The sequence below is a fragment of the Artibeus jamaicensis genome, unplaced genomic scaffold (assembly GCF_021234435.1).
Source record: "Artibeus jamaicensis isolate MK-2021 breed Jamaican fruit bat unplaced genomic scaffold, CSHL_Jam_final scaffold_286, whole genome shotgun sequence".
NCBI classification, from domain to species: domain Eukaryota; kingdom Metazoa; phylum Chordata; class Mammalia; order Chiroptera; family Phyllostomidae; genus Artibeus; species Artibeus jamaicensis.
Genome location: NW_026522034.1, coordinates 5,860,213 through 5,887,154, shown reverse-complemented (window position 1 = coordinate 5,887,154; position 26,942 = coordinate 5,860,213). Strand labels below are relative to the sequence as shown.

At 35.9% G+C, this 26,942-nt stretch overlaps 1 protein-coding gene and 1 pseudogene across 8 annotated transcripts in view; both read right to left on the bottom strand.

Moving 5' to 3' along the window:
- Positions 1–26,942, bottom strand: part of MYO9A (myosin IXA) — a 312,362-nt gene that overhangs the window by 147,518 nt on the left and 137,902 nt on the right. For all 8 annotated transcript variants that reach the window (XM_053656781.1, XM_053656780.1, XM_053656783.1 and 5 more), the window contains 2 exons: positions 21,358–21,499; positions 11,559–11,754 (listed from right to left, as the gene is read on the bottom strand). In XM_053656781.1, coding sequence (XP_053512756.1) covers positions 11,559–11,754; positions 21,358–21,499 — 338 coding nt within the window. The remainder of the gene's footprint in view (positions 1–11,558; positions 11,755–21,357; positions 21,500–26,942) is intronic.
- LOC119043306 (golgin subfamily A member 5-like) lies at positions 909–2,967 on the bottom strand (annotated as a pseudogene).

Below are 26,942 nucleotides of genomic sequence, written 5' to 3'. Positions count from 1 at the left end.
AGGACATTAAGTTCTAATTTATGTACATTTGCCTTTAAAATACAAAAGTGAATACTTAACGGAGAGAGGCAAATTAATGAACTTAAGTTCCAGTGGTGCATATTTACTGTATAATTACAAATTAAATACTATCAATGAACAGTTCTCAAGGAAGAACCTTTTAAGAAGTTAAACAGAGGCACAGAATTCAAAGAGGTCTGCAAAACATAGTTTAGTCTAACTATAATTCCTTAAACTGTATTTCTATATCCAGAAAACACACAATCAGCTAAGGAGATGGAGTTTTATGACACCATAATATCAGATAATAATACACATATAAATACCAAACTTTTAAAAATGATTTTGAAAAAACTTTCATATCCAATAATAAAAAAACGTAAGCCATTAAGGCACAATCTCATTTACCCAATTTGGAGAGGCCATAGTTGCAAATGTTCAATGTTTCTAAAAGACATAACTATTACCAACTTATACTGCAGTAAAAATATTGTTCTCGTTATTATCAATAATCCCTCCCTTGGTAGGCTGCTTGCATTAAGAATGCCTACAATCAGACTAGTCTGCACTTGGTTAGTTAGGAGAGAGGGGAGATACCAAGTGAGGGGATAAGCTGAGAACAAAAATACTTGGTGAGTTCTACTCATACTCCATCCAAACTGTAATTTTAAAAAGTTATCACCAGACTCTCAGGCCCTTCAAAAGTTACTTGATAATCTGATAGTTAGAAGTATGGTTATGGTATTAAAGTGTTTTATATAAAAGTTCAGGATATTAGATATACTATCATCTAGTTTTAAGAAATCACTCAACATTACCATAGCCACTGTACTCTATTTTATCCAGTAAGTTGTGGAAGTGCTATTTGGATATGGGTAAATTTCTTATCCATGACTGTTTTGGTCTCACTATCATGCCTTGTTTAACTTCCATTCTGTTCTCTCATCCTGCTTTCTATCCCTGCTTCTAACTCTTTAACTATTTTAAATCCTTATTTTACAGGCTATAATAACTACCTCCAAACCTTAAAGTGATATCCTTTTATTTGCTGTGTGTACCAACTCCCCACCTAAGTAGTTTGGTTTTCTTGGATAGTTTGTAAGTACATTTTTGGTAGGGGTTTTCTAAAGAAATCTCAGAAATTCATAAAACAGGATTATTCAGTATTTGCTTATGCTAGTTCCTGGTCTAGTTTTAATCATTTTTCTTTTCTTTTTTTTTACTGATGAAATAATCTTGTGTACCCTCTTCAGCAATGTTAGGCAACTGACCCTTTTGCTGACCCAAGTCTGGAAAAAGACAACCAATCACTGAAACTACTGGGTTCAGTTCATTTGACATGTGGTTGGTTATGCATTTCTAGTGTGTAAGTCAATAGAGCAATCATGACTCAGAGGTGAAGCAAAGCCATATATATAATTACAAAAATTCGTGCTATAGAGAATCTTGAGAGAAAAATTCCCAGACACTAAATTGGTCAATTGCACTAGAACTTCACAGACTTTTCTAAACATTCTTGCCAGATTAGTTTCTGTGTCATTAAAAGAAACAGGAACATTTTACAGATGTGTGCCTTTGCCATTGTCAATTCCAGACATATTAACAGAAGACCCATTACTACCATTTCCAGTGGCAGATTTCATCTGCTGCTCAATGTGCTCCAGCTGGAAAACTAGAGTCTGTTAGTATGTTGAGACTCTCCAGCATGATGTGCTTCTGGATGAGAGTCTCAGTCAGTGGATGGAGTCAACTTTCTAATGTTGACAGCTATTGCCTAAGACAGTGATTTTCCAACCTTTTTTTTTATCTCATGGCACACCATAAACTAATTACTAAAATTCTGTGGCACACCAAAATATATATATATTGCCAATCTGGGAAAAAAGGTATAATTGTTATTCATTCACACCAGATGATTATTGTTTACTGTTGGGTTTTTTGTTGTTGTTGTTGTTGTTGTTTGACAATCTAAGGGAAAAGAGGTCAGTGCCCCTGACTAATTAGTCAAGTACTACATGTTTTAAAAATTCTTGTGTGACACCAGTTGAAAACCACTGGCTTAAGGTTTTATTGGTAAGCCAATGCCTCATTTTTAAAATTTCTTCTTCTCCTCTATCTTTAATTCTGTTTTGCAATGTGTTGTTTGACATAAATCTTCTATTCTGCCTTTAGCTTCTTAGATGTTTTATGTCCAGGTATTTGGTCTTGCAGATCTTGTTAAGAGTTGTCTCGTTATTCTCCTTCATTAACCTGCTGAGCCACCATATCCTGTAATTCAGATCTCAGCTGATGTATCTGACCCATCAGCTTCTGTATTTCTTCCCTTTGCACCTCTTTTTCACGCAGTTTTTTTTAGCTCCACGCTATTTAGCAATATTGCTCTCTAGGCCTTCAAAACCAGATCCTTCTTTTAAGCTGTTAATCAGTTTCTCTTTAGATTGAAGTGTTCTAGTAGCTTTATACTTCTAATCAATGAATTACTGTTTAAAGGAATCCAAGCTGAACTTATACATTTTGATGTGCTGCTGTAGCTCATCGACTTTCTCCTCATCTGAGAATTTTCTGCCAGAGTAACTGCTTCTGCCAAATTCTGATCTTTCACTTCTATTTTATTCAGGCACGCAGCACACTGATTCTGCATTTGTTTATAGCTCTCCTGGCTCTGAGTGGCATCCACTTCATGCAGTCTCTTGCGATTTTTCACTCCGTAAGGCTTCTAATGTGTCTGTGTGCAAATTCAGTAGCTGGTCAGCTTCTTAAGAGTCTCACTTTCAGGACAGCTAGCTGGGAATCCATTCCAGCCACCACATCAGTCGGTCATCTATTTGGGCTTAAAATACCTCAGTTCTCCACTCTTCGAATGGTCAACATTCCACTTCTCAACTCATGCTGTTAGTTTAATTCTTCTTGAGTTTCCTTGGCTCTCTGACATAATGAGGTCATTTCTTGTTCAAGACCAAACTTCATTCCTCAGTAGCTAATTCACCAGTTGGAGAGTTCATATAATTTGCCATCATCAGCACAACAATGGGAAATTTTAACAGTGGGGATTTCTAACCCACCTCAACATTCTTTTGACATTGTTTCTGTAAATGCTGATTCTGACTACATGTGATGTATACATAAACAGCATGCTTGTATAAGAATCCTAGGAACTAATTTCAAAAGATACCAACTCCAACCTTCAGGCATCCAAGCTCTGTAAAGTTTGCTGACCTTCGTCTGTGATGACTTGAAGCCAGGATGACACATACCACACCATCACTTACCTTATTGGAATGGACTGTTGCTTGTCTGTGCACTTACAGAACTTTTCAACTCTCTCCCTTGATCTCTTTGTTCTGCTTCCCCTCTTCCTCCTTATAAAAACCTCTGCCTGCACTGTGATGTTAAGATGGGCTTTGAGACATGAGTCCCCCATCTTCCAGATGGCCGGCATCTGAATAAACCACTTTCCTTTACATCAGCACCTGTCTTTTGAGTATTGGCTTTTGAAGTGGCACACAGCTGGACCTGCATTCAGGTAGATCCACTAGGTATTGAGTTTATGTTAAGTGCAGGAAGCATTTGATGATACAGTTTTCTTTAAAGAACTCTCTTGTACTTCATGACCAGGATCTGAATTATTAGAGGTTTCATGGCTTTTCTTAGGTGGTTTTAATGGTGATTTTGCTGGTGTTTGTAACACTGATATTTGTCCAGGAACATGAAGGACAGGTGTCTTGCCCCCCATCCCATTTTTTTCCACTCTCTGGTAGGCTCCTTCTGTGAACTTAAGAAAATCAAACAGCAGATCATCACCAGGTTCTTTTTTCTTTTTAAAATATTTTATTGTTTATACTATTACAGTTGTCCCAATTTTTCCCCCTTTGCTGCCCTTTTTCTTTTTTTTAAATTTCCAACCAAACTGGGATGAAAGCCTAGGAACAGATGTGTTGCAACATGATGGGAGGCTTCCACTGATGTCCCAGGCCCTGCTTTCACATTTGTGGTGCCAGCTAAGATGGTAGATTTTTTATTTCTAATGTTATCAGCTGCTCAGGAAATGTAATTAGCTCTAAATCCAGTCTAGTAAAGTCAAGTCTGTATTTTGCTGGTGAAGTTCAGGATAGTCAGTATTTTTGCTACACATGATGCTGCTGGTGGTCTCTTTTCTACTGAAAGCTATTGCAGCCCCTTAATGTACTTGGTTTAAAATATCGTTTCCATTTCCAGCAAGATCGACAAACCAAGACTAGATGGCAACAGAAAAATCCTATATGCAAACCAGAGGGTGCTGGAGAAGCTATACCACAGAACTGACACCCCTGGGCTGCCTCACTCAGCAGTTGGCTGGGAGAAGACCCAGGCTGAGAAACTTCCTCTCATACCCGCCATGGCCCTGTCAGGGCCCTACTACTCTTCTGGAAGATGTAGAAGGGCAGTGAGGACCCCAAAACAGAGTGGCTGCCGAGCTGCTTCAGTGCAGTTCCTGAGCTGCCTTGGGACCCAAGAGCAGTCACCTGGAGGCCCAATAATTTCTTAATTTAAGAATATTCACCAAACACACAGCACATATTCATACCCCATATGCACGCATGGTGAAAATGTGAGGCACTGATTTTTTAAAAGTAGCTTAAAAAACTTATCTAACGCATAATACATATTGCTAATGTTCTTTCTCTACACAAAAGCATCAGTAATAATTTTTCAATTATCTTTTCAGTGACTTAAATCTTTTGAAGCTCCTAACCACATAAAAGAGGTTTAATACAAGGTCCACTATATCATTCAAACCTGAAACTTTGTCTTCAGTCCTGTAATAGGTTCTATAATGCCATCTTCCAGGACTTGGGCCATTTCTTAAAGTTGTATTTCAGTGTATGTGCTGCTGACTCGAGGACTTAAAGGTATATTTCACACACAATAAAATCCAACAATCTCAAATATACTGTTTGATGGGCTTAAACAAATATTTGTACCCATGTAATCCTCAATCAAGATATAAAATGTTTTTATCATTTCATCAAGTTACTTTATGCCCTTCCAGGACCACCCATGCTCCCTCCCAGAGGCAATCAAATTATGATTTATATTGGGTTGGCCAAAAAGTCTGATTAGTTTTTTCCGTAAAATAAAAGACATTTTTCCTTTTCAACAACAACTTTACTGATTTGGGTATTTGGAGTATGTCGGCTATCTCCCACATGGCATAACATTGACTGTTCTCAATTGATGTTTCGATTTGACTGCTACCAACTTCAACTAGTCTACAGGACAATGGAGCAGCATTCAGCAAGAAACTTCACAAACCACTTTGGACACATTCAATTGGTCACAGCACCTTCTCCATACACTGCACAAATCTTTTTTTTTTTTTGTATTTCGGTTGTGTTTTTACCTTTCTTGAAATGATAAAGTATAACATGCCAAAAATGTTGTGTATATTCTTCCTGCTTCAATATTAAAATTCACTGATTTTGTAAGTTTTTTTAAATGCACTCTGACATGACAGATGTCACAATACAATCTAACAAAATTATTTCAAATGAAATTAATGACAACTGAGCACTACAAGAGCCAGGTTATAAAAAAAAACCCAAATGGCTCAATGAATTGAGCACTGGACTGCAAAAGAGTCATCAGTTCGATTCCCAGTCAGGGCACAGGCCTGGGTTGTAGGCCAGGTCCCCAGTAGTGCACGCTTCAAAGGCAACCAACCACACATTGATGTTTCTCTCCTTCTCTTTCTTCCTCCCTCCCCCTCTGTCTAAAAATATATAAATGAAATCCTTTTTTAAAAGATTTCATTTATTTATCTTTAGAGGGGAAGGGAAGGAAAGAGGGAGAAAAACATCAATGTGTGGTTGCCTCTCATGGGTCCCCTGCTGGGAACTGGCCTGCAACCCAGGCATGTGCCCTGACTGGGAATCGAACTGTGATCCTCTGGTTCGCAGGCCCACGCTCAATCCACTGAGCTACACCAGCCAGGGCAAATAAATAAAATCTTTTTTAAAAGAGGACCTTTTGCTATTATTTCTGGAAATAAATATTATTTCTGCCCCTTTCTCTCCCTTCCTTTTGGGCTCCCAGATGTTGGTATGCTTTACTGGTGTCCCACAGGTCTAGGAGCTCTGTTCATTTTTCTGAATATTTTCTTTCTGTTCCTTAGACCTGATAAGTGCAACTGATCAGTCTTCAAGTTCAGCAATTCTGAATTCTGTCTATTCAGATATTCTGTTGAACTCTCATACAGTAAAAATTTTATGTCAGTTAGTGTACTTTTTCTCCCACTTCAATATAGATATACATATACACTTGATAGTCTCTATTTGATGAGACATTACTCTCAAACTTTCCTTTAGTTCTTCAGATATTGTTGCCCTAGGTCTTTGAACATATTTAAAATAGCTTTATGGCTTCTCTAGTAAGTTCAGTGTCTGGCTGTCCTTAAGGACAGCTTCTTGTAGTTGTTGCTATTTGTTTAGGATTTACCTGAACTAATTCTGTAAAGTTTGTATTCTTTGTTGCATGTGACCATGGAAATCTCTGCTCAATTAGCATAGTGGTCAGCTAATAATTGCAGACAGATATCTTTACATGCCTGAAACCAATTAATCTCCAGTCTTTGTGAGGGGTCACTGTGTATGTGTTTGGCACACATTCAATGCTCAGCTAGGCTACTTACAACTCTGCCTCGTCCTTCACTACTCGCCTGCACAGTGTCTGGAGGCTATCCAGAGGTGAGAAATCAGGAACTTCTCAGGTCTTTTCTGAGCTTGCACATAGCCCAGGCCATGTACATTGCCCTATGTATGCCCATGCCTATTTAAGATTCCCATACATATGTGGGAACTTTTCAAAGCCACAATGGAGACTTCATTCTCTACCTTTTCCTTTTAAGCATTTTGGTTACTTTTTACCCCAACTATTGTCTACTGCATCAGGCAGATGTAATGTTCAACAATTGCTTCTGGTTGTTTCTAGACAACACCCCTAGGTAAAATGGTGTATTAACACTGGACAAGCACTGAGTCAGGTTAAAGGCCCAATAGATTAAATAATGAAAATTCTCTGGAAATGGGGCTTGGAAGGAGCTCCAACACTCTTCTACTCTCCCTCATGGTTGCCACAGTCCTGCTTTTCCTTGTGCTTCAGGGTTTTAGTTTCAAGGCTACCATGGAGCCATGAAAGAAATAATGCAAATTAAAATGCTCCAAAGTGCACCATCTTTACCAATATCTAGCTCTTTTTGTTTGTATAAACAGTTTTGAAATTACTGCGAGCCTTGGATGAATTTCCTGAATTCTGACACTTTTTACAAGTGTTTTCGTTGCTTTTATGGAAGAGGGAATTTTCTGAGGTCCTTACTCCATCATTCACTGAGTTCAAAATAAAACCTTTACTCTTTAACTGCCACACTACAGTGCCTGATGCAAGAGTGATTTATAAATAAAGGTCAGGGATTTTTGCCTTGTTTTGTTTTTTAAATCCATTTAACTGTCTTCAGTATTGAGTAGAATTGTGGACAGAGTCCTGCATAGAAATCCTAGCTCACTGGTGATACCCCAATCAGTTTTAGTGTGCAGTCATTTGTGGAAATACAGGGTCACTGAAACACTTCCATTACTTGCAGAAACAAATGGGAGCACATTGGAGCCAAACAGTCCAATGAGTGAGGTGTAGAAAAAGAACACGTTAAATGGGAACCATTAAAACTCTATCTGGGAGGGAGTTTTATCTGGTGGTGGGGGAGAAATGGAGACAGTTGTAGTTGAACAACAATAAAAAAAGTTAAAAAAAACTATCTGCAGACACTATATGAATGACTTTAGCTTCTCTCCCCGTAGATAAAGAAACTGAATGACATTTTGAACCATTTGTCTTCCCACAGCTTAATTCCCCATCTCTGTCTAGTCTTTTTAAAGTGACTAAAATCCTCTTTGGCTATATGTTTATGGTAACTCCAAAAGAACAAAATAAAGCATTACTGTACTCACTTCTACATTCTGTATAATTCAGGGCCGAATTATGATCTCCCCTGTATGCTCTAATCCAGACTTTTCTTACTCAGGGGGATTAAGTCAGAGGCAAGGTAGATGATACCAATGGAATATCTGTTCTCCAATACCTCACTGCTGACCAGACAAACCATTACCATTTCTCATTCTACCGTGCAGCAAAGCCAACATGCAGGTTTCACTCAGATTGCCGACATATGACACCACTAAGAACACTTTGTGGTTTCCTGATCACCATAATACAAATTCCAGACCTGTAACAAATTTATTCTTTAAAAAAATAAATTGACTTAATTTTGATTTAAGAAGCTTAAAATGGCACTGTGTTTTTTAATTTGAAAGTCTGTAAAAAAATGACAGTTAAATGTAGATTTTAAGTTGATATTCTCATTTGTGTTCAGCTGGCTTCATGAAAAAAAAAAGTCAGGAAATTTCTTAACAAAACTCCAAGATTTTTTTTTACCATTGTAAGGATATTTGCTGACAATAAATTAAGAGTCCACTGAAATTTTTGTAAAGATAGTGATATCACAAAAGATGTGATATTGCATTTCTGCAGTCTACATCTTCTATCTTCATTAGAAGTATGATCTTTGACCTCTTATTCTCATTCAAGATCTGAACTTAATTTTATTCTGCCTTCCATATATTCTGCTTCTTTTAAAATAATATCTAATTGCTGTTTTACTTTGATATGTTTGCACACATTTACAATCATTAAAAAAATTCTGAATCTACTGCTTAATCCATTTTCAGTTATTCCATTAGTTTTTATTTTACAGTGCTATAATTTCTACCTTTATTGTATCTTTTTATCCCAAAACCATCAGAAAATAATAGGCGGTGAGTGATATGGAGGGAGCAAAAATACTAAATGCTGGCACTGACAATGGTATACAGTAACAATTATTCTTAGCAACATATCTGCTCACTCATTGCCTTAAAATGCAAATAAACTATAGTTTTCCTTTTCCTTTATAAAAAGTAAAATCCATAAACTTTATCCAAAGGGGACTTCTAGGGTGTTGGAAATATTCTTTTTCTTAACCTAGGTGGTGATAACAAGAGTGTTTTCACTTTGTGATCATCCACTGAACTACACATTTTTTGTTTTGTGCATGTTTCTTTACGCCTGTTATATCCCAGAGTAAAAGAGTATCCAAAAATAATTTATATCGTATAAAACCTCTATGTGAGATGGGAAGAAAAACCAGATTACAAAACAAGAAGAATTCAGAAATTATTATAGCAGATATAACATAGGTTCAATTTGTTGATCATTATTAACAGTGAATTTTTTATATAAATTGACTATTATATACATATAACCAATTTCTACAAACATTTTAAGTGCCAAAGGTGGATGCAAATGCAAATAATATTTATAAAATAGAATATATTTCTTAGTAAATACAAGAAAAATTGTTTTGCTTAGTTACATCTTAGCAGGATACTTATCAATTTCAAAATTTTCAAAGCTGGTAAGTCCATTGCAGTAAAAATAACAATTATTAATAAAAAAGATAAAAACTTTTCCTTACAACTTTGGCAAAGATAGTTTCTCAGAAATAGCTTTGCAAAAGGCAAGCAAGTTTAAGATACTCCTTTTAAACTACAATTCTCCCTTATCTACAAAGGGCATTTTGCACACATTAAAATCTGAAAAACAGAAATTAAATTCAATTAGATTTTGTTTCTCATTTTAGAAATAAAACCTCCCAAATAAAGTTATCCATTTGCAATATATCAAAGCTGAAATTAAAGTTTACTTATACTTGTTATTCCTCTCAGTATTTACTAATAAAAAGTGCATATGCCAAAAAGCCACGTAAGTAAGTCTCAGAGTCCTAAAAACACAAGTGTACCCTAGCACACTTCCACTGCAGCATCTCTGGGCAGAAAATGGATTGTAAACGAATGCATATACATTATAAAATGCTCACTATGCAGCAATGGTCTGAGACTAGAACTATAGCAAGCAACAGTGTGACTGCTGACAACTGCTTACAAAGATGTCCTGCCACAGAATGTGAAATGGGATATTTTATGATTTAAGGAGAAGGCATAGAGAAAAAGTAACCTGTTTTTACTATTTCTAAATTTCAAAGTAAAATTCAACAAGCTCAGTTAAGGGTAAGAAAGAAAAAATTAATACTTCATAAACTGATAGTTCACAGGTACTTTTTTACCGTCATAATTTTGAAGGCAGTACTAACACTCCAAGTGTTAAGACTTGGAGTAATAGTTGCAGAATCAGTGAAGTGAAGAGATGACACTTGGATGACTACTGAAGTCAGGTTATCTCCACTATACTACTCTATCTCCCATCATAACTTTTCTGTGTCCTGAGATATGCTTCCACATTCAATTAATTTATTTTTAGTAAAAACTATCAAAAAAGCAGAAAAGACTATCAATATTAAGTTCTATATAATTAAACAACAATTACATTTACTTTTTATTATTTTTCCCAGTTTATAAGAAAAGTTCTTTCCTATAAAAAGACTCAAATAGGTTTTAAGTAACAGAAAAAATATATACCTGGCAAACAATAAGTGTAAGAAACCTTATGTAGCTATGTTAATATCATAGAAAATGAACATAAAGACAAAAATATTACAAAAGATTAAAAAGGCATTTTATAATCACAAAGTATCAACTTATCAGGAATATATAATAATTCTAAATAAATATATATCTAGTAACTGAGCTTCAAAAGACATGAAGCAAAAACTGATGGAACTAACATATTTTAATACTCCTTTCTCAGTAATTAAAGAATAAAAACATTTTAAAACTTATAAGGATAGAAATGACATTAACAAAACTACCAATCACTTTAACCTTATTGATATTTATAGAACGCTATAACCAACAACTACAGAATACACATTCATTTCAAATTTACATGAAACATTTATCAATGTTCACTGTAAACTAGGTCATAAAATAAGTCTCCACAATTTCAGAAGATTTAAATCTTACAGGATATGTTCTCTGACTACAGCAGAAACAAACTAGACACTAGTAACCAATTTGAAAGTAGTAACAATGTGATATTTAGAAAAAAATTAAAATTTAAATGGCATACTTAAAAATAACCAATGGATCAAAGAAGAAATCACAAGGTATATTTTAAATATTTCAATTGAATTAAAATAATGATTGTATATTAAGCTGTGTGAAATATAACTAAGGCCATAAAAGAGAAATGTATACCTTTAAATGCTTATATATTAGAAACAAAGAAAGGTTTTAAATCATCTCCCTAAAACATCAATGCCTTACTGAGTACCTACTAAATACCAGGAGCTTTATACTTGTTATTCCTCTCTGTATTTATTAATAAAAAGTACACACACACACACACACACACACACACACACCATATATCTATTCCATTCAATCACATGAAGTTCAGTAGAACAAATTACATTTGAAACATGATGCTAGGGTATGGTAAGAAACAGAACAGAGTAAAATTATTATGTCTCTACTCCCTAGAGAGGTCAGAAAATTAAAGATGAAGCATGGTAGAATACTAATACTGCTGCTTACCAGTTTTGCTCTGAATGTGTCTTTTCCCAGCTTCCCTGAAAGCAACCACAGCTCTGAAAAAAGCTCGAAGAACTGCCCATCGGAAAACAGCTACAGGATCAATTCCAATCATCCCAGAGATAAATGCATTCTTGCTACTTCTCAGAAGAGCTACAATGTCAGGGCGCATATGATCTGTATTTTTTTCCCGAAAATCCTAGATGAAAAAAGTATCAGTGTCATTCATGAAAAAAATTACTAAACCAAGAAAATAATGGGTGGCATGTTTGAACAGTGGTTGAACAAGGACTATCAAAGTGATTTCTGTTCTAGGTAGTTAACTGGACAAAATATCTCCTATAAAGTCCCACCCAAGCCTAAAACTATTAGATTCTATAGTACATGCGAATTAGAAATAATATTCCATAATATTATTGCAACTCGTTAAACACTAGTGAGAGAAAGCCTCTCTGAAGGGGTAGCATACAAAATAACAAGAAAGCTGAATAACTAGAAGGAACTAGGCACAAGAAGGTCAGGAACAGCATTCCAAGAAAATGGAACATCTTTGCTAGGTAGTGATGAATTGATCAAATTAAGAGAAAAGCATTAAGAGCAAGGACTGGAACATTCTGGGAAAGAGTAAGTGTACTGGAAGACTAAGACAAAAAGGCTAGGTAGACTATATAAACCTGAGTTAAGAGCCTGGATTTTATTCAAGTGTAAAGGAAAGTCATTGCAAGGATAATGACATGAGCTAAACGGTGTTTTCTAAACACCACTGGTTGTTGTGAAGGGAATAGAGAGGGAGATCAGCTATTGCAATATTCCAAATAAGAGCTGACAGTGACTGGAACTATGCTGGTGGTAAGAATAGAAAGGGAGAATAGTGATCATATGTGTATGTTATGGAGGTAAGGCAAAGGACTAGTTGGTGGATTAGGGTATGGTGAGAGAATGATGGAATTAGGTTAACATCTGTATTTGGGGTTTGAGTAACTAGGTGAATGGAGGTGCAATACACTAATATGGAGAAGGCTAGAGAAAAGAGAAGGTTTGGAGATAGGAAATGAGGATTAAGAGATCAGTTCTGGTTTGAGATGGTGAGGATATCATAATAACAAGTAACATTTATGAAGATGTTACTATGTGTGTTGGTACTCTTCTACACATTTTATATGAATTATCTCATTTAAGCTCATTTCATTCTTCAAACTATTCCTTAAAATAGATATTATTCCTAAGTCATAAATGAGGAAACTGAGTCACAGAGAGGTAGGTTATCTCGGCCCCTGTGATACAGTAACTGGAAGAAAAGAGGTTCAAACACAACCACTCATAACTACTATAGACATCAAGTAGGTAGATGGATATATGTGGCTGGAGTCCTACAGAAATTCTAGAAAATACATATGAATATCATCTGCATTTTAATAGCTGGCTAAGATTATGAAAGGACCAGAAATACGCAGAAAAAAACCCTGCCAAAACATGGAATGAGGTTGGAGGGAACAGAACACAGGAAAAGAGATTAAAATACTCCACAGAAAGATAGGGAGGACAAAAAGCTTACCAGAAGGTCCCAGAATGATATGTACAGTCTAGATATTTTGCTATAACCACACCCAGATGGAAGAACTGAAACTTGGTGAGTAAATCACTTCAAGTTCATGCAGCTTTACAAAATAGCTCTAACTCCAAATTATACTATGAGAAGCATGCCTAGAATAATGTCATCCACCCTCACATCCAGAAGTCAGCTGGACTCATCCAATTAGCTTCAGGGCTTTCCTTTCCTAATTCCTCTTTCTTTGCTTGGAGAATAAGGAAAAAGGGAAAACAAGCCAGATGTCTAGGTTCTTGGCTTGTCCCTAAATACCCTAAATTTTATTCAAAATAAAAGTACAGGGTGAAAGTGGGGGCAAAAACAGGTTTACAGTTGCTTATAGAGAAAATAATAACAAAACAAGAATAAACTCTGTTTTGCAAACTCACAACTGTAAAAACTACTTTTGCTCCACCCAGCATAAATGATAAAAGTCAGTGAAACTAAGTTAAGAATTTTCTAATCCAGATCACCACCACTGCCACTACCATTATTGTCATAAGCTAATACTTACCAACAGCACACATGATGCCAGGCACTGTTTTAAGCACTATACATAACTTACTCAATTCTATCCATTACTCAATAAAGTAGAATCAATTAAAAGCCATACTTCACTGATAAGTAAACATAGAAACTTGCCAAAGGCCAAACACAGTAGGGACCACTGCAAGAATTAAAACATCAGTCTGCCCTACCCCAACACCATCCCATCCTGTACTATACTGTATAATCTAAAATTCTAGAATTCTTTTCTATGATGACTGTCAAGTGTTGACAGAGACCTTCATTTTCCAAACGTAATGGTCTTGTCTCTTTGTCTACATAGTTCTAGATTTCTAACTACATTTCCTATACTAGTCACATCATTTTTCTTGAAACTCTTTTCTCTTGGTTTCTATAACAACACTCTGTGATTTACTACTTACATCTTGTACTACCCCTCTCAGTCTCCTCTGCTGATCCCATATTAGAATCTCTTAGAGTCTGATCCTATGTTGTCTCATATTTTTAACTCAATTAGCTTATATCAGGTGACCTCATCAATCTCAACTATAATGATAGCATAAGCACTATCCATATACTAACACCCAGCTCAGATCTTTCTTATTAAATCTGAGATCCATTTACACATCTTAAAAGTATTGCAAACTTGAAAGAATGCATTCACCAGTGAGATGAGGTGGGCCTGGAATTTCCTTTGACAGAAAGTATAAAACTACTGATTCAAATTATTTTAACAAACATGAGATATTCAGATTTTCCTATATTTTCTGGTATCATTTATACTAATGTGTATTTTACACAGAATTTTCCATTTTATCTATGTTGTCAAATTTGTTAGCAAAATATGTTCATATTCTGTTAATATCCATTGGGTATGTATAGTAAAGTTTCCTTTTTCATTTCTGATATCTGTAATTTGTGAACCCCTTTCTTTCAATTATTAGTTATTTTCTACTCCCTTTACTTATATCATTTTCTGTTATCTTCTCAAGGAACTGATGTTTGCCTTTGTCAATTTCTCTATTGCATGTCTTCACCCTAATGCACTGAGCTCTGTCCTTCCCTTTATTACTTTCTTCTTCTAAATTTGGGGGGATTTAATTTGCTGATGTTTTTTAAAATAATTTTTTACTTTTCAATTATAGTTAACATACAGTTAGGTTCAGGTGTGCAAAATAGTGATTAAACATCAATATAACTTACAAATAATCACACCAGCAAGTCTAGTACCCATATGACACCACATATAGTTATTACAATATTACTAACTATGTTCTCATGAAGGGGGGGAAATGGGACAACTGTAATGGCATAATCAATAAAATATATTTTTAAAAACTATATTCTCAATACTATTCTTTATAACTTCTGTATGTTTGTATAACTAATGATTTCTACATCTCAATACCTTCCTATTTTTCACCGATATAGCCCAGTGCCTCTCCCTTTTGGAAACCATCAAAATATTCTCTGTATCTATGAGTCTGTTTGGTTTGTTCATTAATTTTATTTTTTAGATTCTACACAAAAGTGAAACCACATGGAATCTGTCTTTCTCTAGCTGACCCATTTCAATTAGAATTACACCCTCTAGGTCCATTCTTTATTGTAGAGGGCAAGATTTCGTTCTTTTTATGATGAGTCATAGATTCCATTATACATATGAGTCTGTCTGGAAAAAGTCCAGCCATTATTAACATAATGAGAATGGTCTCCACAACATCAATGTAACCTGGCAGCCAAGGACAGTGGACTGAAATGCACATACATGAACAATGATGACTTCACTGTACTAATCAGTGGGGGCGGTAATTGCCATTGAATGAGCATGTGTACAATGTGGATGTCACATTAAAAATGACTGAGTAAAGCAATGAATGGATCTGAATCGAATTTTATGTTAACAAATCAATAAATGTAATACATCACATGAACAAAAGACAAAAAAACACATGATCGTATCAATAGATGCTGAAAAAGTGTTTGATAAAGTAGAGCCCCCATTTATGATAAAAACACTCAGCAAAATGAGAATAGACAGATTATATCTCAACATAATAAAGGCCATATACAAGAAACCTACAGCCAACATCATACTCAACGGGCAAAACCTAAAAGCATTCTCACTAAGAACAGGCACAAGACAAGGGTGTCTACTTTCACCACTTCTATTCAACATAGTATTAGAAGTTCTAGCCACAGAGATGACAAGAAAAAGAAATAAAAGGCACACAAAATGGGAAGGAGGAAGTAAAGCTGCCACTTTTCACAGATGACATTATAGTGTACATAGAAGACCCTACAGACTCCAACAAAAATCTATTTGACCTAATAAATGAATTTGGCAAGACAGCAGGATGTAACATGAACATTAAGAAATCAAAGGCATTTTTATATACCAAAAATGAAATATCAGGAACAGAAATTAGGAAAACAAATCCCACTTACAATAGCAACAAGAAAAATAAAATATTTAGGAATAAACTTAACCAAGGACATAACTGAGCTGTACTGAGAAAACTACACAACACTGAAGAAAGAAATTAAGGAAGACACAAATAAATGAAAGCATAACACCACATTCATGGATTGGAAGAATTAACATCATCAAAATGTCCATACTACCCAAAGCAATCTATCTATAGGTTCAATGCAATCCCTATCAAAATACCCATGACATATTTCATAGATATAGAACATTTCAAAAATTTCTATGGAACCGCCCTGGCTGGTGTAGCTCAGTGGATTGAGCACAGGCCTGTGAAGCAAAGGATCCTGGTTTGATTCCCAGTCAGGGCAAATGCCTGGGTTGCAGGCCAGTTCCCAGTGGGGAACACATGAGAGGCAACCACACAGTGATACTTCTCTCTCTCTCTCCTTCCCTTCCCCTCTCTCTGAAAATAAATAAATAAAATTAAAAAAATTTTTTCTATGGAACCATAAATAACCCCTAATAGCCTCAGTAATTTTGAGGAAGAACAACAAAGTAGGAAGGATCACAATGTCTGATATCAAACTGTATTATAAGGCCACTGTAATCAAAACAGCCTGGTACTGGCATAAGAACAGACACACAGACCAATGGAACAGAACAGAGAGCCAAAAAATAAACCCACGTCAATATGATCAGTTATTATTTGACAAAGGGGCAGGAACATTAAATGGAGTAAAAATAGCCTCTTCAATAATGGCATTAGAAAATCTGGGCAAGTACATGCAAAAAGATTAAGCTACACCACCAAATTACACCATATAAAAAGTGAACTCTAAATTAATAAAAAACTTAAATAAAAGTCATGATGCCATAAAAGTCCTAGAGAAAAACATAAGCAGGAAAATTTCAGATATACCATGCAGCAATATTTTTAGTAAGAAATCCTCTAGGACAAGGTATACAAAGGATAGAATAAACAATTGGGACTACATAAAACTAATAAATTTCTGCATGGCTAAAGAAAACATCAACAGAACAGGAAGGGAATCAACAGTATGGGAAAATATATTTGCCCATGATACTTCAGACAAGGTTTTGGTCTTTGAAATATATAAAGAACTCACATGACTCCATACCAAGAAGACAAACAATCAAATTAAAAAATGGGCAAAGGACCTGAATGGACAGTTCTCCAAAGAGGACAGAGGGCCTGGAGTCGCATGAAAAAACATTCAACACCACTAGACATTAGAGAAATGCAAATTACAACCACTTCACACTGGTCAGAATAGCCATCATTAATAAATCAACAAATACAAAATTCTGATGAGGTTGTGAAAAAAAGGGATCCGTAGTACACTGTTGGGAGGAATGCAGACTGCTCCAGCCACTGTAGAAAACAGTATGGAATTTCCTCAAAAAACTAGAGATGGAACTGCCTTTCGATTCAATGATCCCAATGCTGGGATTATATATTAAGAATCCTGAATCACCAATTCAAAAGAACCTATGCATCCCTATGTTCATAGCAGCATTATTTATAATAGCAAAGTGCTGGAAACAGCTTAACTCCCCATCAATAAATGAGTGGATCAAAAAACAGTGGTACATTTACACAATGGAATACTACACATCAGAAAAAAAGAAGCCTCTAGCCTTTGCAATAGCATGGATGAAACTGGAGAGTATTATGCTAAGTGAAATAAGCCAGGTGGTGAAAGACAAACACCATATGATCTCACCTATAAGTGGAACCTAATCAACAAAAGAAACAAATGAGCAAAACAGAACCAGAGACTTGGAAATAAAGAACAAACTAACAGTTACCAGAGGGAGTGGGGAGGGGGAAAAGAAGGGAAACAGGCAAGCCAAGGAAAATGAACAGAGGACCCATGGGCATGGACAGTTGGGGGCAATTTACTGTGGGAATGGGGATGAACAGGGAAGGGGAGAGCTGTGGGGAAAAAGGCGTGACGACTATAACTGAAATAACAATGAAAAAAACAAAAGGTTGAATATGAAAATTTGCAAAAAAGAATTTGCATTAAACTTGAACATTAGCTTAGAAACTATGTGGATGACTCAGAAGTCTGCAGCTATGGGCAACTGGTGATTGGCAGCTTGATCATGAAAATGCGCCCACTAATGCACCACATCTCATGCAGAATTTTTTGGTGAAACATCAAGTTAGCCAGGTGACTCAGATCCACCACAGCCCAGATTTGGCACTCTGCGACTTGAGACTTTTCCCCAAACTAAAATCACCTTTGAAAGGGAACAGATTTCAGACTGAATCATGAATTCAGGAAAATACAACAGGGCACCTGATAGCAACCAGAAGAACTGTGTCAGGTCCCAAGGAGCCTACTTCGAAGGGGACCGAGGCGTCATCATACTATGTATGTTTCTTGTACCTTCTTCAATAAATGTCTCTTCAATAAATTTTTCATATTATATGTCTGGATACTTCTGGACAGTCTATATATATATATATATATATGCAACATCTTCTTTATCCATTTGTGTATCAATGGACACTTAGGTTGCTTCCATATCTTGGGTATTGTAAACAATGCCACAATAAACACAGGGGTACATATGTCCTTTTTAATTAGTGTTTTGGGTTTCTTTGGATAAAAACCCAGATGGAATTCCTGGGTCCTTTGCTGTTCTTTACCTAGTTTCTTGAGATGGAAGCTTAAATAATTACTCTTCAATCATTCTTTTTTCTAATATATGCATTTAAAGTCAGATATAACTGCTTTAAATGCATCCTACAATTTTCATAACTTGTGTTTTCATTAATGTTCAATTTAAATTATGACTTTATTGTGATTTCTTGTTTGACTCATAGTTATATAAAAGAACTGTGCTTAATTTCTAAACACCCAAAGACCATCTACTTATCCTTATGATATGCCAATTAGGTCAGTTGTTTGAGAATGCTGTTCAATTTTTTTGTTTTTTATTTCATGCCTGCTTATTTTGTTAGATTCCAAGAGATATTCCTTAAAATCTACAGCTGTGATGAAGGACTTGCTCTACTTCTGCTCTACTTTGTTTTATATGTACTGAAATGAAATCATTAGGTAATACAACTTTGATGATTATGCATTCCTATTGGACTAGCCCCTTCTATGGTTATGAAATGTGTCACTTTTATAATACTTCTTGCCTTACAGTCTGCTTTGTCTAATAATGTAAATACACCATCTCTTTTAGTAAGGGTTTGCATAGTGTATCTTTTTCCCATCCTTTCAGTTTCAACCTATGTGATAATATGGAGGAATGAATAATCGCAGATATAAATGTACACTCTATATGTTTCCATTTATCTAAAATTTAATAACAGGTAAAACTAAGGACAAAAAGTTAGGACAGTGGTTACTTCTCAGCAGGGGAAAATGAATAGGAAGAGGCATGCAAGAAATCCATATACTTTAAGTTTATATACTATGCACCTCACTATATAATTTTAGAACTCAATCTTTTTTTATTTGTTTTAAACCATATTTTAAAATATTTTTAAAATTGAGGTATTACTGGCATATAACATTGTATAATTTATACATGTTGACTTGATACATTTATATGTTGCAAAATGATTACCACTGTAGTAGTGTTAACATCTCCATCAAATCAGATAATTACTATTTCTTTTTTGTGGTGAGAACATTTAAGATCTAGTCTCTAAAGAACTTTGAACACTGCGTTATAATGTTAACCATAATCATAATGCTGTGTATTGCATATCTCCAGAACTTATTCATCTTCTAACTACAAGTTTGAATTCTTTGACCAATATCTCAATTCCTCCACCCTCTTGCCCCTAGTAACCACCATTCTGTTATTCTTAATGTTTGCTCTAAAAAAAAATGGCAACTCAAATTCACCCATCAACTATAGCCAAAAGTCACTTACTTACCTAGAATCTATCAGTAAGGTCTACTGATTATACCTCTGAAATATATTTCGTAACCATCTAGATGTCCTCCAACTCTACTGCCACCCCTGTAGTTCAATTTACCTTAACATTTCACCTCAGCAGCTTTAAAAAGTTACCTAATTTGATTTCCCAGCTTCCATTTCCATCCTCCATCGTTCTTTCTCCTCATAAGAATCGAAGCAATCTTTTAAAAACATCCTCAGCTTTAAAATATTTTCATTGCTCCCCATAACAATTTCAACAAAAGCTAAACTCATTTAACATCATCTAGAAGCCCTGAAGAATTAACTTGTGTTCCATTATCTGAATTCATTTTATGCCACTGGATCCATTCGTACTATAATCTAGAAACATTGACCTGTTTTTAATTATTTTAACATACTAAGTTCTTTTCCATCTCATGGCCTAGAATATTCATCATTTACTTCATTTATTTCAGGTCATCTCTCAAAATCTGAGTTTCTCAGAGAGGTATTCATGGATCTACAAATTCAAAATCCAGTATTTCACTAGCTTCTTTCAAAGAACCCATTCATTTATTTATAGCACATAGCCCCATTTATCTATATAATACACAAACACATGCACCTATATGTACATATGGTCTATGTATGTATATACATATAGAAAGCCATGAACTTTTTGCCTATTTTATCACTGGATCATCTGAAACACCAAGCACAGGCTCTGTGTTTAGTAAATAGTTCCTGAATAAGTGACTAAATTCTGACTCTCACCTCAAGACCCAGGGGAAAACATATTGCTCGACTAGGCTCCATACTGCCATTGCCTCGCCTGGGAAAGTGTCTTAAATGACAGGCTTAAACATCAAGTGGTTGAAAGTTAACAGCTCACTAATTACAAACAAGAATGGACAAAAGATTATGAAGATTTCCTTCCACAGGAGTTCAATATTCATTTCAAGTCCATTACAATATTCATTACAAGTCCAAATGCACAGATACCTAATAGTGCGTGAAGACATGACGCCTCTAAGAGGCCTCGTGGATGTAGAGAAGAGAAAAACTCAACTACACAAATCAGCTAGTGGGTTTAAGGTATAATGATGCTATCTATTCTTTCACATCTCCAAAGGCAACTAGAATGGACTGACATCAAGTATATCTGTATGAAAAAATCAACAAAAACACCACCAAAGATAATAATATATTACGAGGTAGAACCTGAATTTTAGTATTATCCTTATAATGATGTCTCCAATTGTTACTGATGAAGAACCTCCACATCTACAAAGAGGACAGATAGTGTGACATAGTTAAGAACAAAACTCTCCCCTAACAGCATATGCAATGTGAAATTTACTGACCTTTACCCCATATTTTACTTTCCCGGCATAATGCTTTATGGTGAAAGCAGGCTCCATCACAGCTGGAAATTCAATGTAAGAATTCTCTTCATGTTGATGCTTAAATTTGTCTAGCAATGTCTGATTTGTAGCCTGTGGAAAGCTGAATTAAAAATACAAGCAAAGATACTTATGTAAGATGCTGCAGTTAATACAATCTTTTTTAAGAAAATACATTATAATTACATTGCCATCCTGAAAACTTAGCAAATTACAAAGAGTTTTCTCTTATACGATCTAAATTAATTCTCAACAAAAGTGAGTACAACAAGAATTAGTTTCCCTATTTTATAGATGAGGGATCAAAAGTTGTCATTTGTCCAAACTCATACTTTGAAAGAAGAACTAAAAAAATTAACTCAGGTCCTTAGGTATTTAGCTTCAGCTGCATTGTGCTCCACTGCTATTAAACCTAGAGGACAATAAAAACCACATCACATGTTGTTTGGGGCGAAGAGTGTCCAAAAAGGAAATGATGTCTCAATTTGAATAAGTCCTTTATATCCACAGCCACTTTTGTTTTCTTATTGCTTCATATATAAAGTAGAAATTTCTTACCCATACAAGTTACTATGTATTTTTATACTATAGCTAGTATTTCAAATATCAATGGGGTTGTACTCACTGATGAGCATTTCGCATCCAGGAATCAAATAATACTTATTACAAAGTAATTACATAATAGCAAATACAAAAATATAAAAGGTCAGAAGACAAAAACATCACTAATCATTGGGAATAATAGAAAAGGTTCACAGAGGTAACAGGAGTCAAGTATGAGCTACATGTTAAAGGCTGGGTAGGAGCTGAAAACAGAGAAACAAGTACTGAGTAAGGAGAGAACAAGTATCTTTCAGAAAATAGTTTCATTTAATAGCAGCTGACTGAAAAAAAACGAGAAGTAATGTGACATGAGTAAAGATGCTGAATATGAAACCTAATGTGTAAAAATGATCCCAAAATTACAACAGAAATGGTTAACTATGTAGTACATATTGGAATCAGGAAGGAAAATGGCCTTTGGTGTCAGTCATAAGTTGTGATATAGGTTACCAGCTGTCTGTATCCTTGGGCAAGCTGGGAGGTAACCTTTAAGAGTTGTTTCCTAATCCATAAAATGAGTACAATGAGGTATCACAGTGCTATTAGAATTAAATAACACTAGTCAAATATCTAACTCTGGCTGGTATCATATAAGGATGATGTAAATGTTATCTACTTATTTTGTCAACATTGCCATTTTCTTAGTCACATTGGCCTGCTTTTATACTCAAATACTATCAATTCTTCAAAACATCACCATCTAGCTCTTCCTTTCCATTTTAGAACTTTAAAGCCCTTCTAGAATGAATTACACTCCGAATTTCAAACACTATAGCAACAGCCTCAATAGTAGTTCCAGTGGATTTTAATCTTATTTCAAGACAACACATCAAGATGCAAAACAAATTTCCTTACAATAGTACTTTAATCACGTGCCTCCCCTACTCAGGAAAATTTAAGGATCACAAAGGCACACAGATGGAATCCAGGCTCCTAAGTCTAGACCACCCCAACCTCTGCAAACCTATGCCTCACTACTGAGACAAGATAGTAAGAAGCTGGAAAAATTCTTTGGCAAGTGGAATAGGAAAGCTGAGACAGATAGCTGAACACAATGGCCCAGCAATTTATGGCCAGTTGCAGAGGGTCTCCAGGACAGAAGGCCCCCGGTGTCTGGCAGGGGGCAAAACTGGGAAAACAAGGACACCACCTCCAGGGTAAACATTACTCCCTTGAACTTTCCTCCCTGGACATAACATCAAGACCTCAGTTGTGTTTCAGATGCAGACTCAGAAAAGCAGCAAAACCAGGTGGGGAACACCAGAACCAATTGCAATAACTAGAGACCCCCTGCCCTGTCACTGAACAATCAGTGGAGTCCACAACCCTAAAAGGGCAACCCTGGAGAACTGTGAATATTCTTTTGAAACCCTCCCAAGACCTGCTCTAAGATTCCCGACTTCAAGAAAGAGATAAAAGACTCAAGACAAAGGACTGGGGGAGCAGTTCCCGCCCTTCCCTTTCCTCCCTTCTCCTCCACACCCTCCTTTCTTCACAGGTAAGGTTTACTACACTCTAAGGCAATGGGCAGCTAGCAATTCATTCCAGGTTTATCCCCCAAACAAGTCCCTATGGCCCATTTTCTCTGACTTTCCAGTGAGCTAGCAGCGTAGCCTTGGCTCTCCTGTTACTTCTTCCATGCTAAGTCTTTCTTGCCACTTTCAGCAGGCCTGTTCTCTCCCTTGAGGCTGTGGGGATGTACTAATAAATCTTACTCATCCACTTTTGTCTCACTGATCTGTAATTCTTTACTGCATCAGTGACAAGAACTGAGTACCAGTAACACAACTCCTCTCTTCTGGAAAGATGCTCACCTAATTTTCTCTAGGTAAGGATTTATTTACCTTCTCATACTCTGATAATCAAAATGCTAGTGATTTATTTCTCTGCTACTGTTAAATGGAGGAAAGAAATATTCAAAGAAAGAAAGACAGACATGAGAAGATTTATTCCAAAGGAAAGTTGTTCACGTGTCCCACACTCAACGAACATCTGTGGATGCATACTACATTATCAAGCAAAAGAACTTGAAACAGAAACAAATCAGACATTATTGCTCATTCCAAAGCTCTTCATCCAGAATTTCTTCAAAGGCTATCTGCAATGGCAGCCTTAATGTTTCTATCCACATATTGTAGAAAGTACCCCTGGAGCTTTTAAAACTACCAATGCCTGGACCCCATTCTGTGGCTGTGCAGAAATGAAGCTAAGTAGTGCCCTATCAGCATTACTTACAAGTGCCGCCCCAGGTAATTTTATGAGCAGGCAGGATTGACAACACACTGTTCTAAATGAATGCTCTGCTCTTTACCTTCAGCTTGTTAAAATTCAGATTCTGATTCACAAAGTCTGGGGTATAAGTGAGAGATTCTGCATTTTCTAACAAGCTTCAAGTATTTACCACTGTTGCTGTCAGCAGATCACATTTTGAGTACTATAGGAAAAACTGAAAACACTCCCAACACCCTACTCCTATCTGACTTTGCTTACACTATTACTCCTCTCTGAATTCCATACTGCACGCATCCTTTATCACAGAGCTTTAAAAACTGTCCAAGATTAAATAGCCAGTATTAAGTTAGACATGATTAAACAAGACTTCTGACTTCAAACCCATGCACCTAAAGCACACTATAAACACACCAAATGAAGAAGGAACACCCTGAGGATATATTTCATGCAATATATTCCCTACATAACAAAATATTTTAAGATAAAATACTCAGTTTAATGATTCCCAAAATGGCTCTCCCTACATGTGACTAATTTATTGTCAACCCCTCCTTAAAGGTATATGGCAGAGGGAAAATATATCATGCCTTTGCATATTCTGAGATATTAAAGCACAGGAATGATTCATAAATTGAGGTTGTTAAAAAAATTTTATGGAGGACTAAATATAGAAATATAATTGAAGGGATATCTATCAAGAGGTTATTTAGTCTAGTCTCCCACCTACAACAATATCCTGATAGATGATGCAAAATAATTATTATAACAGGTAATTTTATTATTTTATAAAGCAGCTGCTAATCAGCCTTAATGATTAGAAACCTATTCCTTATACTGAGTTAAAATGTCTCCCTGTAATTTCTAGCCATGGCTTTAACCCCACAAGCTTTTAGGTAATAATAAAGAGGTGATATTCTCTTCACTGGGCAATACTTCTATCTATGTAAGGTACCATCTGTCTAGGGGAACACAGTCTTCATATAAAAGACATTCACTTAATAAAATTTCACTTAAAGAATGACAGGACAGACAGGACACCTTTGCTTTACAATTATGTATTGACAATCTCAACTGCTGTTCATAACCAACTTAAGATATATAGCAAACAACATTGCCACTTATCATCATCATCATTTCCTTTTTCTATGCCATAACACTGAGAAACAAGGATATTAAAGAGATTTTCCAGTTAACAGAGATGAAATTCTAACTGTACAGTCTAAGTATTACTGGGAAGCAACACAGGACATACATTAAAGCACAAGATTACTAGTCAAAAATACCTGAAGGGTATAAATCTTAAGTCTACCATTTATGACCTAAATAATCTGTTTCTTGAATTAACATTTCTTTTTCTCTCTTTTTCTTTTAATCTTACCCTGAGGACATTTTATTGATTTTAGAGGGAGGGAGAGTAAGACAGAAGGAGACAAACATTGACGTGTGAAACATATATCTGTTGCCTCTCACACTTGACACAACTGGGGACAGAACCTACAACCCAGGCATATAATAATGATTTAGTGATGATGAACTCCGTCAGCTTCTTCTTGTCTGGGAAGCACATTATCCGTCCTTCTACTCTAAATGATAGCTTTGCTGAGTAGAGCAGTCTTGGCTGTAGGTCCCTGCTTTTCATGACTTGGAATATTTCTTACTAATCTCCTCCAGACTACAAAGTTTCTTTTGAGAAATCAGCTGACAGTCTTATGGAAGTTCCCCTGTAGGTAAATAACTGTTTTTTTCTCTTAATGCTCTTAAGATTCTCTTTTTATTTTTACCCTTGGCATTTTAATTATAATGTGTCTTGGAGTGGGCCTCTTTGCATCCATCTTATTGGGAACTCTCTGTGCTTCCTGCACTTGCATGTCTATTTCCTTCACCAAATCAGGGAAGTTTTCTTTCACTATTTTTTCAAAAACATTTCCAATTTCTTGCTCTTTCTCTTTTTCTCTCATACTGGAATCTGTGTAATGCTGTCCCCCAACTCTTACCATTAAGCCAGGTACTTCAGTTCCTCCCTATATGCCCCTAGTGCCTTTCAAGTTGCTACCCCAGTGCTGGAGTTCAGAGGGAGACAGTCTGAGTAAGTCCATGAGTGGGTTCTTTAAGAGGCACTGCTCAGGACTCAAGAAGTTTCTTCTACCTACTCAATCCCCACTGGTTTTTACAGCCAGAAGTCATGGAGACCTGTCTTCTTGGCCTTGGAACCCTGGGCTACAGGGCCTGGAGTGGAGTTGGGACTCCTTGCTCCCAAGATAGCCCTCCTGAACTTTTATCCATGACACATGGATGTGTGACCAGCCTGTTCCACGTCTTCACCCCTCCTACCAGTCTGGAAGAATGTGGTTTCTTTAATTCTGGATGAGGTTGTCAACCTTCCATTCAACTCAATATCTGATGGTTTTGTGTGATGGTTGTTCTATAGTTACTTGTAATTTTGATGTGGTTGTGAAAAGAAACAAGAAGTGTTTGCCAACACCTCCACCTTGACCAGAAGTCTAGAATCCAGTCATTAACTTTAGATTGCCCCATACAAACATGATGTATGAAAATTCTACCTATTATAGCAAACCCCAATATTTTATTTATATCCTAGTTTAATGGGTATAATATATTAGCCTAGATATCAGGTGATCTCATTGGATTTCTAAATATTTTACTAAAAAATCACAGAAAACACACACACTCTCCATGACTTCAGTTTCTTC